The sequence below is a fragment of the Pygocentrus nattereri genome, chromosome 13 (genome assembly GCF_015220715.1).
Source record: "Pygocentrus nattereri isolate fPygNat1 chromosome 13, fPygNat1.pri, whole genome shotgun sequence".
NCBI lineage: Eukaryota > Metazoa > Chordata > Actinopteri > Characiformes > Serrasalmidae > Pygocentrus > Pygocentrus nattereri.
Window position 1 is genome coordinate 15,809,623 of NC_051223.1, and position 17,912 is coordinate 15,827,534.

The 17,912-nt window shown below is 39.1% G+C and overlaps 1 protein-coding gene across 1 annotated transcript in view; it reads left to right on the top strand.

The window, feature by feature from the left end:
- hectd2 (HECT domain containing 2) overlaps positions 1–16,312 on the top strand; it is a 38,774-nt gene extending 22,462 nt beyond the window's left edge. The window contains exons 15-21 of the mRNA XM_017681939.2: positions 2,870–3,028; positions 6,104–6,178; positions 6,351–6,438; positions 6,958–7,064; positions 11,230–11,345; positions 12,347–12,490; positions 14,189–16,312. Coding sequence (XP_017537428.1) covers positions 2,870–3,028; positions 6,104–6,178; positions 6,351–6,438; positions 6,958–7,064; positions 11,230–11,345; positions 12,347–12,490; positions 14,189–14,309 — 810 coding nt within the window. The 3' untranslated portion in view covers positions 14,310–16,312. The remainder of the gene's footprint in view (positions 1–2,869; positions 3,029–6,103; positions 6,179–6,350; positions 6,439–6,957; positions 7,065–11,229; positions 11,346–12,346; positions 12,491–14,188) is intronic.
- Positions 16,313–17,912: the final 1,600 nt, after the last annotated feature.

Here is a 17,912-nt window from a genome sequence, read left to right on the forward strand (position 1 = left end):
TTGTGCACATGGTAATCCAGTACATAAGTGGATGTACTTACATTATACGTAAGTAGAAATAAATGCTGCCACTGCAACTAAATGGAATATGACCATGTTTCATTTAAAGGCATGTTGAAATCCCAATTTAACACCTAGTTTTAAACCAAGCCTTATTTTTGGTTAGTAATGTAAAAGAAGATATTGGAAAAAGTACCATTAAGGAATCAGCGTCAAAGTGTCAGTATCAGAGTTTTGGCCCCTGTGAAGCTTGGCCCAGCCTTCTTGCCACCCACATTAAACAAAGTAAGACAGTCAGTTGTCATCAGTGAAGCAGTTACCGCTGAAAAGTTCTGCCACTTTGTGTGAATGGTTTTCAAACCTGCCATCAGGGCCGTTACCAAGCTGTTATGATCAGATGCAGCGCTCAGTGATCACTGTGTCCCACAGTGGAGTGAATGCTGCTTAAAAGCTTAATATTGTTCTTGTTCCTTTTGCTTAATGAAGCAACTGACTTGATCATGAAGCAGCTGATTTGAAAGCACCTAAATCAAAGTCTTCATTTTAGTTTTTACAGTTTTTTCACTTCATTTTTCACATAACATAATGGAAAAAGGATGGAATCACTTTCAGTTTTTCTAGAGTGAAACTATTTTAAAATGTGGTTAACTGGTTAATAAATAATTTTGTTATTTTTCATAGAATTATGACCATGTTAATCATTTGCGCAGCACACCTCAGCAGTGCTGCTCTGTAGGCCATACGAGTGTAAGATAAGGAGAATATCATGCATTAGTACTTACTAACATTTACTAAATCCTGCTAATGCTAAAGCAGATTAGCTTGTTACCCTGTCAGATATTATTCACTCATAATGTTACCATTAGCAGTTTGCCTCCCCTATAAAATTGCTCGTTTTGACATGGCCACCCCATTATAAAGGTTCTGTTTATGGCCTTGGTATTGGTATCAAAAAATCTTAAACACTGCCAAGCCCTGGAAGTGATCAAATCTCGAGGCAGAATGTCTGTGAAATACATGTTGTTGTCTAGTTTAAAACTGAATTATATGAGTTAATATTATAGAGAAAGTCATTAATAACATTTAATTGCTGGCGTTCACGCCATGAAATATCCTTTAATGCTGCACACTCATCACTGATGAGTGGCTGTGTGGCTTTGGCACTGCAGTTCATGCAGTGCTCTGTCCGAGGTAGAATTGGAGACACAGTGGCAGCCAAACTCTGCCATGTCCTGCCATTACCCCTCTAATCGTCCCCTCTGGCTCTGGCAGCCCAGCCTGGGCCATTAAAGGCTGCCAGTGCAGCTCTCCTCTGCTCCAAAAAGCCTTGCATGCCCTTCTTCCATCAGCCATGAAGTGGATGTGTTACATCAGCTGGGGATATTGAAAGAAAAGTCTCTTTTGCTTTGTCTTGATCTAGAGCTGGTCTCGATGTTCCAGCTATCACAGAAGATTTTCTCTCTGTCCGCTAAACTCCAGCCTAACCCTCACAACCTCTCTTTTTCCACTGCTCTCTCTTCTCTCTGTGTGCATATGCAGAGCACATGGAGCCGTGCTGTCAGCTGCAGCTGTAAGCACTTAAAGAGCAGCCTCTTCACATTCTCCTCTAAATGTATTATACACCTGTTGGCCGTTCTTTCCCCACATCAGAGAATGCCGCTATAGCATCAGGATATTGTGTAATCCACCAAGTAGATAATTTTTTCCCTACACACAATAGATTCACTGAGTTACAGTGTTAAAGGGAAATTCCATCAATCTTTCAAAAATTTTGCATAATTTGGTTCAATAAGATGTAAACAAAGCCATTCATAGTGGTTTGATGTGAAATGCAAATAAGTAAGAATGGTTCACAGTGGTGGAACCAGATGACTGAAGAATTTAATGCCTCTAAAATCTCCTGCACAGAAAACTGCTACACATAATAGTTCTGAATACATCGTCTTATGATTGAGATGTTATTTTATGATAGATTTGTGAAACATACATATGGCAGCTTAGAAGACGTGTAGGTTCACAGGTGGTTTTGGATAATAAAGATTTGTGTTGTAGACATCGGGACCCCTGGTGGAAACCTGATTCAGCAAGTTTCTCCACAATCAAACCGTTGTATTGGAATCTGCAGAAATTTTGAAAAATCTGTGGAATTCCCCTTTAAAAGGCGCAGTAGTGACACAAAAGAGTCATCAGAAATTGAAAACTGACGGCACTCTCATATAGGGCCTGCTAGTATATTTGTTGGCCAATGAAACCACTAAATATTAAGATATTTATTGATATCAGCAAAAATATTGCTTACAAAGCACTGTTATTATTTTGAAGTTGCTTGTATTATAACACAGTGAACACACATCACTATCATGGAAACATGACTCGTGTTTTTACCACACACTCAGTAAGTGAAGTTGCCGGTCACAGCAATACAGACTGAACACAAAACACCATAATGTTATAAAAAAGCACAAAAAACATGTCAAATAAATCCAGATCTAACCTTTAGCATTAGGATATGTTCTAACTAGACATGCATAATACGATCATAATTGTTCTTGCAACATCTCTGAAGCAGTTAATTCAAAGTGGGCTATTTTTGCAGCTTAGTTTCCTTATATGGGCTATATGGGGAGTGATTGGTACATTTTTTGACAGATGAGGACCAACAACCATATTTGACACTGCACAACTGATATCTGACAATCACATCAGTTGGTAAAGCACTGTTTAACTAAACATAGCAGAGTCATTTTTAGCACGCTACAATCAGTATTGGTGATGAAGCATTTATATCAGTCTGGGATGGGTCTGATGAGTGTGTAGGTTTGTGTGTACAGACTTAGTGCAGTTGCACTTTCTTAACCCTGTGTGATAGCTAATGGGCCTGGCTGTGTATAACAGCATCACCCTGGACATCCGATTCCCTCCCTGCGTCTATAAGAAGCTGCTGACCCCTCCCATCATGCCGTGTGACCCCGACGCCCCTGTCGGCATGGCGACCCTCACCCTGGACGACCTGCAGCAGATCATGCCTGTATGTACACAAGCTGTGACACGTCGTTCTGCTTAGCACTGTGTCTGCTCTCATTAAGGCCAGCCTGTAGCATCTCAAACACACACCCACCCTCATTATTCACACATTACAATGACAGCTAGACCCCTGAGACTCCCTCCTCCACTGCAATATCTCACACTGTCACGCAAAGTAGTATCTGGAGTTTTAACCTCTTGTTTTGTTGACATTCATTGTTTCCCAGAGACCACAGCGCTGTCTCATAATAATTTTGAAAACTGTAGTTGAATAATAATTGAAGCTTTAATGCTTCCTTTTGCTAAAAAGTAGATGTGAAACAATGTTTAATATGTTAAATGAGCTCTCTGGTAAATGGGCCCTATCGGCCTTATTAGAATCATTTAATAACCTTATGTGGTATACAGACCATAAATGACTATAAAACACTGTTATGTTGCCAAAAAAACAGAAGAAATGTGGAATATTTAGGATGGTAATGCTATTTAGCATTAATATGATCGTCGCATGATAGTAAAGCAGAGAAACACCCTGAGTCATCAGCATTTAAAATAGCACCTGCCGTATTGTTTCAGCTCGCCGCCCTGTGTGGCTGTGCCACTAAGCAGAGCAGCAGTGTGAGATTAATATGCGTCGGCTCCAGATGGTGCATTGTTGCTCAGCCTCACAGGACAGCGATGAAAAACGTCTGCTTTTGAAAATGCAGTGTAAAACGCTGGCGATAAATTGCTGCCGAATCCTCTTTCCTGTAAAAATCACATGATGAACATTAATATTTCATTGCTCACTGTTCCACACAGCTGTAAAGTTAAAATGTTGTACAGCACCAGTCAGTTTGGACATGATTAACTGAATATACATTTTTATTATGTAAAAAGCTCACAAAAGAATGGAAGAAATAAGAAAAAAAATGTGGCATTATGTTTAGTTGTTGAGGCCTCTTTGTAATTTTCTGTTAAATGTTTTTTTTTTCTTTTTTCTCTTTAAACCTTTACTTAATGTCCATTTACCTAAATAAATGAAGGGTGGTATCTGATTTGCAGGGTACTGTCTATGGACCATTCTACCAAATTAATTTAAACTGCAGTGTCATAGTAGAAGAAAATAACAAATAAATCATTAAAAAAACAGTGACGCATTTAGACTTAGATAATTACAAGGATTATCTTATGATCTATTTAAACCCAAGGTATTGATTAAGATAGTAATAAGCTAAATATATTTAAAATGATCACTTCTAGGGTCCTGAACGCTAACCCTTAAATTTCAACGTACTTTTTTCATTTAAATGGAAAGTTTTACATTTATAATGGGTTTAATATTCAAATTAAAAGCTTTCTTCAAAAAACGCTGTCACACATTTTCTGTCACTACCAAAACACAGAGTTCATAGGTGGTTATTTTAGCCACAGCCCTGTATTTTAGAGCAGTAAATGAGACTGCATCCCTGTCCATCACAGCCACACGGTGAGCAGTTAGATCCCATTGTTTTGAAGTAAATGCGTCCTCAAACTGAAAATCACTGTGCAACATTGTTTTGTGTTATATTGAAATAATTCAGATTTTATGTGCATTCAGCTTTTCCAAGCTGCATTTAATAGTCACTTACTGATTAGTGTTTTTTTGTGTTCCGCTCAAAATTGTCATTCCTGAAACAGTCACTACTGAACTATCTGACTGACTATCGAATACTCCATATTGTCACTACTAAAAATATATATATATATATATATTTATATGTGTATATATATATATATATATATATATATATATATATAATTTTTTTTTATAAAATAAGCATGATTATAAGTATACGGTCCAACCTAGTTTAAAGTCTCAAAATGTTTCAAATTCAGAATTTGAGCCAGTGATTCAAATATATACATTTGTTTTCATAACTGCATAAATCCTACATATTATTTAATTGTTTTCATGTATTCATTATTGTCCTGAATAATGTGAAAAATTGTAAAAATAAGAAAAGCCCTTCTATAACTGTGTTCAAACTTTTGACTTGTATGATATTGTGTGCTCTGTAAACTCATTGGTCTTTCCAAAATGTAACATCTTGCAACAGTAGTAAATAATTGCCATTAATCTGAGGAATAACAAATGAAGCATGTATAATACCATAATTCCATGAATAGAAATGACATAATTAGGTTGTGGAGTCCCAAAGTGGGGATCAGCTTACTTTCCTTCTGTAATTAGGATCTTCCCTCAGTTGTGATGTTTCAATGTCCACTAGAGGGTGCCGTAACATTAACTATAATATGGTCTTGCTCTTTGAAACAACATTCATGCAACAAGTGATCAAATGGATACAGCATGCTACTAATATGCTTTACGAATGTTACATATTTGCATATGTGTAAAAGTTTCTTGACATGGAAGACTGTGCACCGTTTTTCTTCATTTCCAGTGGTTTCTGTCGAGTCAGGCTTAAGTGGACCAGATGTTCCATTTTAAAGGAGACTTCTGGCTTCCTCCACACTTATATAACCCACTGCCTCTGGGCGTTGTTTGCTCCCTTGTTTGAAACTTTTTCCACAAAGTAATGTGGAGCTGGAACCACTATAACTACTGAAGGTTATTTAACGAGTGAGAGAGAGAGAGAACACATATTGCTGCAGCTTACGTCAAACATCGCAGCCCGCCGCTTGTTTTTTCCTCTCGGTCTTTAGTTATAAAGGCATTTTATTGGTAGCGCTGAGGTGTGGATTAAAATGACTCCAGCTTATTTCCATTAGTATGAAGTGTTTCTCTCTGTCGTAAAATGGTGAATAGAGTTATTATTCAGAATGGATATGGGTTTAGTTTCACCTAAAAATTCTCACATTTTCCTAATAAGTTGAATCCCATATGAATAGATGATTAGTAACAGTTGCAGATGTGAATGCATCTGCTGCCCATACTTTTTCCTAGCGCTCAATGTGTTGTTAATAATGAAGTACACGGTTGATTTGGCCCTTCTTATTAGAGGGATTTTATCTGTATTTATGCATTTTTTCAGTGATGTGCTGTTTGCAGGGTGCCTCTTTACTTTGAGCTGATATCAATGGTTCATTTGTATTTCAGGATCTTGCTCATGGCCTTGGGGAGCTGCTCAGTTATGAGGGAAACGTTGAAGAGGACTTCTATACAACCTTTCAGGTGTGCAGCTCACACACAAATATGCCTCTGTGCAGGGCACATTACTGAAGAAGTGTGGCTATTTTGGATTGTGCTGCAGTATCAGTACGAAAGATTCTGAGTTGCTTTTTGGGCTGAGTGATTTGTTGAGGGAAGGTGAGAGCAGAGATTCATGCTGCTGCCATCTTTCTAGGTTTTCCAAGAAGAACTTGGAATAGTCAAGTCATATAACCTGAAACCAGGAGGAGATAAGATCCCTGTCACTAACCAGAACAGAAAAGGTATGCTCTCAGCCTAGCCGCCAACACACTGATCACAAATACATTCACTGATAATGTTAGCCAGGTATTAACACCTTGTTGAGGCTGATATCTGTTTATGAAATGTAGTGAAGCTGTAACTTCAACAAACATGTAAAGATCATTGATTCATTTTACTTGGATAAATCAAATAGACCGTAGTAGCTAAGTGTAACAAAAACCATGTAGACTCATTGTTTTAGCAGCTGTCAGGGAGGGGCATGGAACCTTCTCTCTTCACTGTGTGGGGAGCAGTGGTGTTATCCACAGTGTTGTCCATTTCATTGGCCCCCCACAAGTGATTATACATGTGTACAAGCACAAATGTAGCACCATGTTGTCAGTTATAGTCATCTGCTGTGATTCGGACCAATATTGGACCAATAACAATAATCAGTTCTTCCCTATTTACCAGAAAATAATTCACCAGCTGCTTGTGGTGTTCCACCCTAATATACACCCCTAAAAGTTGTCTTGTTGCATATTTCTGTCCCTGTGCAGAGTATGTCCAGCTATACATTGATTTCCTGCTGAATAAGTCCATCTACAGGCAGTTTGCAGCCTTCTATCATGGCTTTCACAGTGTGTGTGCCTCCAATGCCCTGATGGTGAGTTTCTCCTCGATCTGTAATTCTAAATTTACTTCCAAACAAGAGAACCTTGAATGCATTGATCCCCTAAAGGAATGCAGTGCTTTGCAAGCATCAGAGACTGTTATTCATTTGTTTAATTTCCAGTCAGAATGGCCAGTAAACACAAGTTACTCTTTTATTCAGGAAGTTAGAAAGAAGATAATCCAAAAAGAGGAAATAAGTGAAAAACAGAGTTTCCAATACTGGATTTCAAAGAATTGTTTAATAATATAGAGAACCCATAACAACCATTCAAGACCTGGTAGGCCACTAAAATTGTCATCGTCAGATAAAAAGTACTTAAAGCTTTACTTCAGTTGTGAAGAAATCTACATGTTTCTGTCTGTTTTCCACTTTGAGAAGAAAGTAACAGTGTGGGTTATTTGGATTGTGAGAATCAAAAAAAGGAAACAACTTCTAAGACTGAACTTTGAGAGTGTGGAAAAACATCCGTACCTCCCAAAAACAAAGGAAGCTGTACTAAAGAGCAGCCATGCTACATAACAAAAAAATGTGACATTGTTTTGGGTTGTTGAGGCCTCTGTGTAATTTTCTATTAAACATAAATTTCCTGCTTTCTTCCTAAAGCTGAAAATGGGAAAACTTGGACTTATTGGCTTGGACTGGAAAGTAAATAAATGAAGGGGGATGCTGACTTTTGCATAGTACTTTAGTTTAAAAAAAAGCCAGAGTTACTAACAAACAAACAGCCACCAAGCAAACGACATCATGCTAGTTGGTAGCCATCATCGTTCACCGTTAGCCACATTAGCATGTTTGGTGGCACTATTACTTAAAGTTGGTACGGTAGTTCTCACTGTCCTGCAAGTGAGAGTTTGACTGTTGAACATTGAGGTCAGTGCAATGTAAAAAGTTCCAGCGGTTGCTGTGAGACAGAAAGGGTGTCAGTGGTGAGGAAGGGGCAACACTGGCTGCGGTGTGAATTGTGTCCTCTGTGTGGGTGTGTGTGTGTGGGTGTGTGTGTGTAAAGGTTGTGCTCAGTCTGCCCTGCCTCCCACCTCTCTTGGCTGGGCTGTGTAAATGGGGGCGTTATGTGCTCAGCATGCATACGGTTTCCAGGCTTTTGAGCCAAGAGGAAAGAATATGCAGCCGAGGCCTGTAGAATTAACACATGCGGATGGATGCAAAGAAAAAGCCAACCCCCATGTCCAGCCTTGCATTTTAATTAGAGGCTTCACAAAAAAGCCTTTTTCATGCAGATTTTCCACAGTTTATGACTTGTATGGCTCTTAACATGCACTCACTATTTCAGCTGTTAACATTTGGGTTTGGTTTAATGAACTGCCAGATCGAAATTTGGGTCAGTGCTACACACTGATAGGCAGCCAATACTGTTCCGCTACCTTAAGTGGAAAATGTGTAAGCACAGAGATGTTAACAGTAGCTTTCTATCACTCGGCATTAACCAAGCCTTGCCTTGGAAATTTCTTTTTGTGCGCATGTCAGCACCTGTTCATGCACAGACAAAACAGCACCTGCAGAAAAGCTGGTTGCTTGTTTAATTATATTGCACCACTGACACATTAAGAGTGTTCATCACAGGTTGGTTCCATAAGCATTGATCCTTATGTTCCCATTTCTAGTAGTGCTATCACAATCAATTACAGTAGTGATTGAATTATCTATTAATAAGTCAGATTATTTGCATTCTAGTCTATGTACAGTGTACTAGGCAAATGTCAGAGACGGTCCTTTATTTATTTTTCAGTAAAAAGAGCCATAAAGTATGTTAATCATTTTCAGTAGATAGACCACCAAGCTCCACTCTTACTTTATATCACAGATTAAAACTCTTGCTTCCGATCAAAAATGCACATTCTTTCACTGTGAGAACACATCTCAATGCATTGAACAACCAACATCTAAGACTGAAATTTGGAGGTGTTCCTGCAGATTTCAGTGAATAAACTGAAAGTAAATCTCCCAAAAAACAGGAATTGCAATAAGGACAAAAGCATGGACACACAATACTGATCATGTCGCTAATATATTTAGTAGCTTTAGAAACATCTCATCAGTTTCCTGTTAAATACACATTTACTGTTTTTTCCCTCATGCTAAGAAATGAATCACTTGTACAGAGTGGCCATTTTTATCTAGAAACTAAAAAATAACTGACTAGACTTTAGTTACAGAATAATGCAATAAGGGCAGTCGTGGGCTGGAGGTTAGGGATCCAGCCTTGTGACCGGAAGGTCGCCGGTTCGATCCCCAGAGCCGACAGCACATGACTGAGGTGTCCTTGAGCAAGACACCTAACCCCCAACTGCTCCCTGGGCGCTGCGGATTGGACTGCCCACCGCTCTGGGCAAGTGTGCTCACTGCCCCCTAGTGTGTGTGCCCCCTAGTGTGTGTGCCCCCTAGTGTGTGTGCCCCCTAGTGTGTGTGCCCCCTAGTGTGTGTGCCCCCTAGTGTGTATGTGGTGTTTCACTTCATGGATGGGTTAAATGTGGAGGTGAAATTTCCCCGCTGTGGGACTAATAAGGGTCACTTAATTAATAAGGATTACAATAAGGGGTTCTAAATGGCTTAATAACCATTGACCAAATACTCAAAAAAGTGATATAAAATCCATGTGCGCCTCCATAAGGCTCTCTTTCTCACGGTATGACCAGTAGTAGAATTTAAAACCTGCATTATCATTATGCAAATAATCACTGTCGCCTCATCAAGATGGTACATGTAATCCAGTACATGACAGCCCCAATTACAAGTGAGTATATTTATTACCTTAGGTATCTGTTCCTGTTTTCTTTGTCTATTACGTCTGTGCACTAGCATGTGGGAAAGGACTTGGAGCTGTATGTTGCTCTTTGTTTGCTGTCCGCACTTTAAGAGGTTTGGAGAAAAGCTAAAATTGCGTGCGTGTTTATCTTGGCAACACCAGACTGAAAATTACACTTCCCAATATGGAGCGCTTCTTGTGAAGGCTTGCTCTTCCAAACACACAGCTAACCAAAAAGAGAGGGAGAGAGAGAGGCAGTTGTGCAGTTTTCCTAATCAAGTTATAGAATTTCCTGACTTTTGCTAGACTGTTCTGAGTCAGTGTTTATCTCGCAGTTCACTGAACTGCAGTATCACCAGTTGCTTCTTGTTCGGCTGGGTGTGGTGGTTGAGAGTTGGTGGCAGCCTCTCGTATGTACACATATGTACACAGCTGCTCAGTCCATATGGTCATGCTGGTTGAAGTGAGGGAAAAGTAAGCATTCAGACTGTGTGACCTACTTTCAGTGAATGCCACTGGGTTTAAGCCCACCTCCTGCTCTCTTGGTTATGCAACAGTTGTCTCCGTCCCCACAGGCTTATGTAAGAGGTTCGGGAACGCTAATAACTCTCTGGTGTTGGGAGGGCTTGTGCAGGGGGTTGGATGTGACTGATGATATTACACCATCGCACCTTTTACAACTCTCTCTTTAAGCGTTATCATATCCAGCACCAGTATTGCCTTCAAATCAGTGTTGCAGCAGTCGACTGCAGACAAGAAGCACTCCAGGGTGTGGTAGTGTTTGAAAGGTTGATAAGATGTATGCACCAATACAGTGGTATGAGCTAGTCAAGGAGCAATACGTTCCAGAGTCATGAGTCATTGTCTGTCCTAAGTCTGAACATTTGGCAGAAATGAAATGGACCAGTGGAATAGTAGGAAAAACCACGTCAAATTAAAATGGTAGACATGTTTACTCACCTCTTCTAGCAGTGGCACTGTAGTCCTAGTCCAGAGAGTGAGATTTTTAAAGAAAACCATCTTATGGTGATGTATCTTGAAGGTGGGTGGATCTGTTTGAAAGGGTTAGTGCAGAGGGACGCTGACAGTACTGCTAGGAAGCCTTGACATCAGTGCATTTCTCTATTGCCATGAATTGTAGAGTGTATTTGCACGATGTGTGCTGGGCATTGTAGTGAGAGAACACTGATGAGCAAAAATGATGCAAAACTGATATAATATTGTGCATTTTGTAATGTAATGAGGCTAAGGGATAATGCTAACAGGACAAATAACATGCTAACATGCTAAATGAATTTTGGTTAGCTTACATTGGTGCTAATGTTGCAAATGACTTAATGCTAATCAGTATCAGTACTGTAAACAGTGTAGTTATTCTGGTTTGTTTTCTCGTAGCTGTTGAGGCCAGAAGAGGTTGAAATCCTGGTCTGTGGGAGTCCCAATCTGGACATGAGCTCTCTCCAAAGGGTGGCACAGTATGAAGGCTACAGCAAGACTGACCCCACTGTCCGGTAACAATTGTGCCATCATATCTGAGAATTACACAAATAGTGGTTCTTTGCCAAACCTTTTTTAGATAGTTAAAGTAAAGGCCTACATAATACTGACCAAAGTCATTTACTTTTGTCAAATTACCTGATTTTGATTCATCAAAACATCCACAGGGACATCCACTGGAGCTGTAATTGATCCAGACGCTCACAGCATAGAGTAAAAACAAATAATAGCTGGTGAGACGTTCATTTGCAAAGTGTAGTCTTCTGTGGTATCAGTAATGCAAAGACCAGTATCACAAGTTTAAACTGAGACATTACATGTACATAACTGCAATGTCCACCATATATCTAAAAATATATAATGTATTTGCACTCTTTCTTTAAGATAAGATGGTTTAAAGCGGTGTTCCTGAGCCCTGGTCCTGAAGGCCCACTGCCCTGCGCTTTTTAGCCTTTTCCCTGTTCCTAACACACCTGATCCAACAAATCAGCCGATTCACAACTGAAAAACACTAAGGTGTGCTGGACAGTGGGGCTCTAGGACGAAGCTTGAGAAAAATTGCTCTAAAGGAAACTAAGCATATGGTTTAAAGTGATAGTTCATCCAAAATTTATGTTTATATAGTTTTTCTTTTCCCCCAAATGAAGTCAGTTGTCCAATATTTGTTTGGTGTCTGAAGTTTGCTTCTTTAGTTTTACACTGGAATTATGAGGCTACTGTTATGTTCAAGCACTGGACGTCAGTGGCCTCTTCACCACTGTAGATCCAGATGTTTTAAAGGGGCCGTACTGTGACATTCCTTCTGTTTTGAACTGTCACTCGCCTGTGCTCAGAACTGTCCAGCCCTGCAGTATTACTAGTAGCTGTAGTGCAAAATTACAACATCAAACTTTGGACACTAAATAAGTTTTGGCTGCTTGGCTATGATTGGAGTAAGAGTTGGAGATTGGAGTTGTGTAAATTAGATTTTTTCACTGAACTATTAATTTAAAGAATATATTATTTGGCAATACAGTGCATTCTGGGACGTGGTTCTGGCCTTTCCTCTGGAGCTGCAGAAGAGGCTTCTGCACTTCACCACAGGAAGTGATCGTGTTCCAGTGGGAGGGATGGCAGACCTCAACTTCAAAATCTCCAAGATTGACGTCTCCACAGACTGGTAATTAACCCTGAGTCAGCTTATTTAGATACAGTGGGTTGCAAAAGTATTCAGCCCCCTTGAACTTTTCAACCTTTTGCCACATTTCAGGCTTCAAACATAAAGATATGAAATTGACATTTTTTGTGAAGAGTCAACAACAAGTGGGACACAATCGTGAAGTGGAACGAAATTTGTTGGATATTTTAAACTTTTTTTAGAAATAAAAAACTGAAAAGTGGGGCGTGCAATATTATTCAGCCTCCTTGCTTTAATACTTTGTAGCGCCACCTTTTGCTGTGATTACAGCTGCAAGTGGCTTGGGGTACGTCTCTGTCAGTCTTGCACATCGAGAGACTGAAATTTTTGCCCATTCTTCCTTGCAAAACAGCTCGAGCTCAGTGAAGTTGGATGGAGAGCGTTTGTGAACAGCAGTTTTCAGCTCTTTCCACAGATTCTCGATTGGATTCAGGTCTGGACTTTGACTTGGCCATTCTAACACCTGGATACGTTTATTTGTGAACCATTCCATTGTAGATGTTGCTTTATGTTTTGGATCATTGTCTTGTTGGAAGATAAATCTCCGTCCCAGTCTCAGGTCTTTTGCAGACTCCAACAGGTTTTCTTCCAGAATGGTCCTGTATTTGGCTCCATCCATCTTCCCATCAATATTAACCATCTTCCCTGTCCCTGCTGAAGAAAAGCAGGCCCAAACCATGATGCTGCCACCACCATGTTTGACAGTGGGGATGGTGTGTTCAGGGTGATGAGCTGTATTGCTTTTACGCCAAACATAAGTTCGATTTTGGTTTCATCTGACCAGAGCACCTTCTTCCACATGTTTAGTGTGTCTCCCAGGTGGCTTGTGGCAAACATTAAATGAGACTTTTTATGGATATCTTTGAGAAATGGCTTTTTCTTGCCACTCTTCCATAAAGCCCAGATTTGTGCAGTGTACCACTGATCGTTGTCCTATGGACAAAGTCTCCCACCTCAGCTGTAGATCTCTGCAGTTCATCCAGAGTGATCATGGGCCTCTTGGCTGCATCTATGATCAGTCTTCTCCTTGTTTGAGCTGAAAGTTTAGAGGGACGGCCATCTTGGTAGATTTGCAGTGGTCTGATGCTCCTTCCATTTCAATATGATCGCTTGCACAGTGCTCCTTGAGATGTTTAAAGCTTGGGAAATCTTTTTCTATCCAAATCCAGCTTTAAACCTCTCCACAACAGTATCTCGGACCTGCCTGGTGTGTTCCTTGGTCTTCATGATGCTCTCTGCGCTTTAAACAGAACTCTGAGACTATCACAGAGCAGATGCATTTATACGGAGACTTGATTACACACAGGTGGATTCTATTTATCATCATCAGTCATTTAGGTCAACATTGGATCATTCAGAGATCCTCACTGAACTTCTGGAGTGAGTTTGCTGCACTGAAAGTAAAGGGGCCGAATAATATTGCACGCCCCACTTTTCAGTTTTTTATTTCTAAAAAAAGTTTAAAATATCCAATAAATTTCGTTCCACTTCACGATTGTGTCCCACTTGTTGTTGATTCTTCACAAAAAATTACAATTTCATATCTTTATGTTTGAAGCCTGAAATGTGGCAAAAGGTTGAAAAGTTCAAGGGGGCTGAATACTTTTGCAACCCACTGTATGTGGTTTTAGATTAACTGTAAGCTTCAAATCACATTAACTGCTCATTGCCTTTGTGCAGGTTGCCCGTGTCGCATACGTGCTTCAACCAGATCTGCCTGCCTCCCTACAAGAGCAAGAAGGAACTAAGGCAAAAGTTAACCATTGCCATTTCAAATGCTGAGGGCTTTGGCTTGGAGTAAACTGTAATGGTCCAGTGGAAAAGATCATTTCTTTCATTTCTATGAATCAGAATCTGAACCTTTTCATTTGCCAAGTATAAGCAGTTTGTCTTGGTGCAGGTGTTAACATAATTTCCAATAAAATATAGTAGAAATACATATTTTCACATAAATTTTCTTTATTTTTATTGAAAGTTACGTTTATAGCTGCACTGAGACCCAAGACTTGTACACTTTGGGTCATTTTCAACTACATGGGTGGTTGATAGATTCTGATTGTGATTGAAGTCTTTGAGGTATAGTAGCTATTTTTTTGTGTAAGGAAAGCACATTAGGCCACACTAGATTTATGAATTCCACACTACAGCTAGGCCTGTCACAATTATTACATAATCATATGATTGCAGTTGTTTGAGCTGACCTCAGTTATTTTCCACACTTGTTAGCATTTACAGTCATATGTTTACAACAACCATCAGCTGGGTGAGGCAAATGCATGTAAATAAAGGAAATCAGAAAGCATATTTATTGAGCCACATCATTGGTCTTAGAGAAAAATATGTTTTAAGTTCCGATTTGTGCTATAACACCTATAGAGGGCAGCAGTGAGTAATGTTTGTTTATTTGAGCTTGAGCTGTTTCTGTCATCAGTTGGGTACTACTAAATGTTGGCCGCTAGCCTGATGGCTAATCGGCCAGTTTGGCCACTTTGGGCATGTGCTTTTAATAGTCGCAATCATTGAAAGGACGATTAAATTGTTAATTAAAATTATGTATTTGGGATTTAATCATCACTAAAATGTTAATTGTGACAAGCCTAACTGTAGCTAGATTTGAGGTTTTACTAGCATTTAGCCATTAGATATGGCTGTGGTGTGATAGGATGTGTTGTGCTGTGTATGTAATTGTTACTAGGTACTTTTTGTCATGAACCAGGATTCTAGGAAGAATCCAGTTAATCTATACTGCATACCTAGAGGGTTTCGGGTATCGGACTCATATGCATATTTGACTGCATTATGTACATCATAGACCAAACCTTGTGTTATATTAGACTATTTCATTTCAGTATGAATGACACAGAATATCAGCATTTGATATGTTTAAGACTTAAAGCAGAAGCCTTCTTGGTAATGATGGAGAACTATGTAAATGGTTTGTGAGAGCAAACTTCAGTTTTACAACTTCGAGACTGGCTGGCAAGGGAAACGTCTACTAGTGTAATCCCACAGTGAAGAGGCTGAAAATAGGCCAGAGAGAGGCTTGCTGTGTGTGAAAATAGCTTGGCAAACAGTCTGTCACTAGCACTCGGAGTGTTTAAAGTGACAGTACTCCATCTCCCTGGCCACACTGTCTGGCTGGTAACTTGAAGCCTTTTTGTCAGGCTGTAATTGAGTCTAAATATTCCTCCGCTATTCCAATGTAGGGATGTTAAAGCTGTTAATGTTTCTGGAATTGTTTTAGAAATCGCTTGTGTTCAGAAATGGTTTTGTTATGTATATAATAGTGCAATGTGTTGACGACCCTTTCTTAACCTCTGAAAGGAAAACAACCATGCTAACGTGTGATTTTGTGGCCGTTACAGTGACCATTGTGATGACTAGCCATGATGAGGGCTGTTAGTTTGTACTAGATTTGTGTTAAGAAGAGATTGGATACTGTTGGGATTAATTTATTGTGACTGTCTCATAACTGGTTTTGTATCATTTCTTAACTTGTTATGTCAAAAAAGAACTAATGAAAATCCAAGTGATGGAATTAGTGATGGCAGTTTGTACTGTCAAACTATCAAACTGTCTGAAGTTGAGCGATCTTGCTAGTCAGAGAACCTCTCTTGCCTCTTCTCCTGAGTGGCTGAACTTTGGTCGCGTCATATAAACTGTTTTTATCACAACTGTCAATCACATTCTTGCAAGCGTTCACTTTATTGCTTAATGTCTTGTATGAGTGAATACAAATGTATTTGCCATGTATTTATTTCAACTTTGCTCATTCTCAGTGATTAAAGTTTTACAGCAACACTGTTTAATTTTTGATAATCATTCATTGTAATAAACACTTTTTACTGACACTTGAGCCTTGAGTACACAGTGCTGTTACACAAAGAATTTGAAAGTCAAATGAGCCATGTTTGCTCAGAGACAGCACGCGGTCGACTTTGGGCTGCTGCCAATTTTTACTGTGTAACTCATTGTCTTATTGTCCATTGTAAGAATAACAGTGCAGAGATAGACTAAAACTTACTTTTTATACAGATAGCCATTTCTTCAGTAATTGAGAAATGGCAGTTAACAGGAATGATGGACGACAATTTGAGGTCTGGAAGACCAGGAAAACAACTGCTCATAGGCAGATCAATACCCCCACCCTCACAACTACAAAACACCTGCAGGACAATTTAGCAGACTCTGGAGTGGAATATTTACAACTATTAACCTTCATGGAAGAGTCATCAGAAGACTTTTCCATGAGAAAACATTTCCTGCAACCTCACTACAAAATTCAGAAATCTGCAAAGGAACATCTAAACAAACCTGATGCATTTTGGAAACAAGTCTTGTGTACTGATGAAGGTAAAATAGAACTTTTTGGTCACAGACTAATAAAATGATGCAGAATTTCATGAAAAGAACACCAGCTGTTAAGCACAGGGGTGGGTTGATCATGGTTTGGGCTTGTGTTGCAGTCAGTGGTACATGGAACATTTTCTCGGTAGAGGAAAAAAAGGATTAAATTTAATGCAAGAAAATTCAGGTAGCAAGCATCACCCATCTGGAAAAAAACAAAAACTGAAGATGAAAAGAGCATGGCTTCTACAACAGGATAATGGTCCTAAACACACCTCAAAATCTACAATGGAGTACCTCAAGTGGTGCAAGTTAGAGGATTTGCCATGGCCTCACAACTTAAACATCAAAAATCTGTGGATAGACCTCAAAAGATCAGCCCAAGAATCTCACTGAACTAGAACTGACCTAATGAGCAAAATCTAAAAAAAGGATGGAAAGCTGATGATAAGAAGTGTTTACCAACTGTGATATTGCCAAATAGGAGTATTACTGACCATACAGGGTGCCCAAACTTGTACTTTGTTTTTTTTTTTTCTCTTTTATTTTGAAACTGATGGAAAAAATATATATATATATATATATTAAAGGAATGTGCCATCTTTAACTCAGTAGTCATGTTGAGTGTTTTCTGAATTTATATCACATTTACAGTGTGTTATTCATTGTACCGTGCTACCATATGCTTGCTATCTAGTACATCTATGAAATATACATTTCAGCGGTATTCTGTAGTATTTAAAGGTACAGAGTCCAAAATGGCTTCAAAAACTAAAACTTTTAAGTTACAGGCCTTTAAGTTCCTAGAATTTCTCAAAACAAACATTTTAACCACTTGCCACCAGCTCCACTTCATTGTGAGAACATTTAATTATATACAGACCAATAGAAACTAATTGGAATCTGATCATGTTACTGTACATTCTTGGGACAGAATTTTTCTTTTCTTTTGTGAAGTTACATTTTTTTCAAAAATACAGGCAGGATAAGATGATTGTTTAATAAGACAAATTTTTCACTCAAACTCGTAAATAGGTTTAGACTTTAAGAGAACACT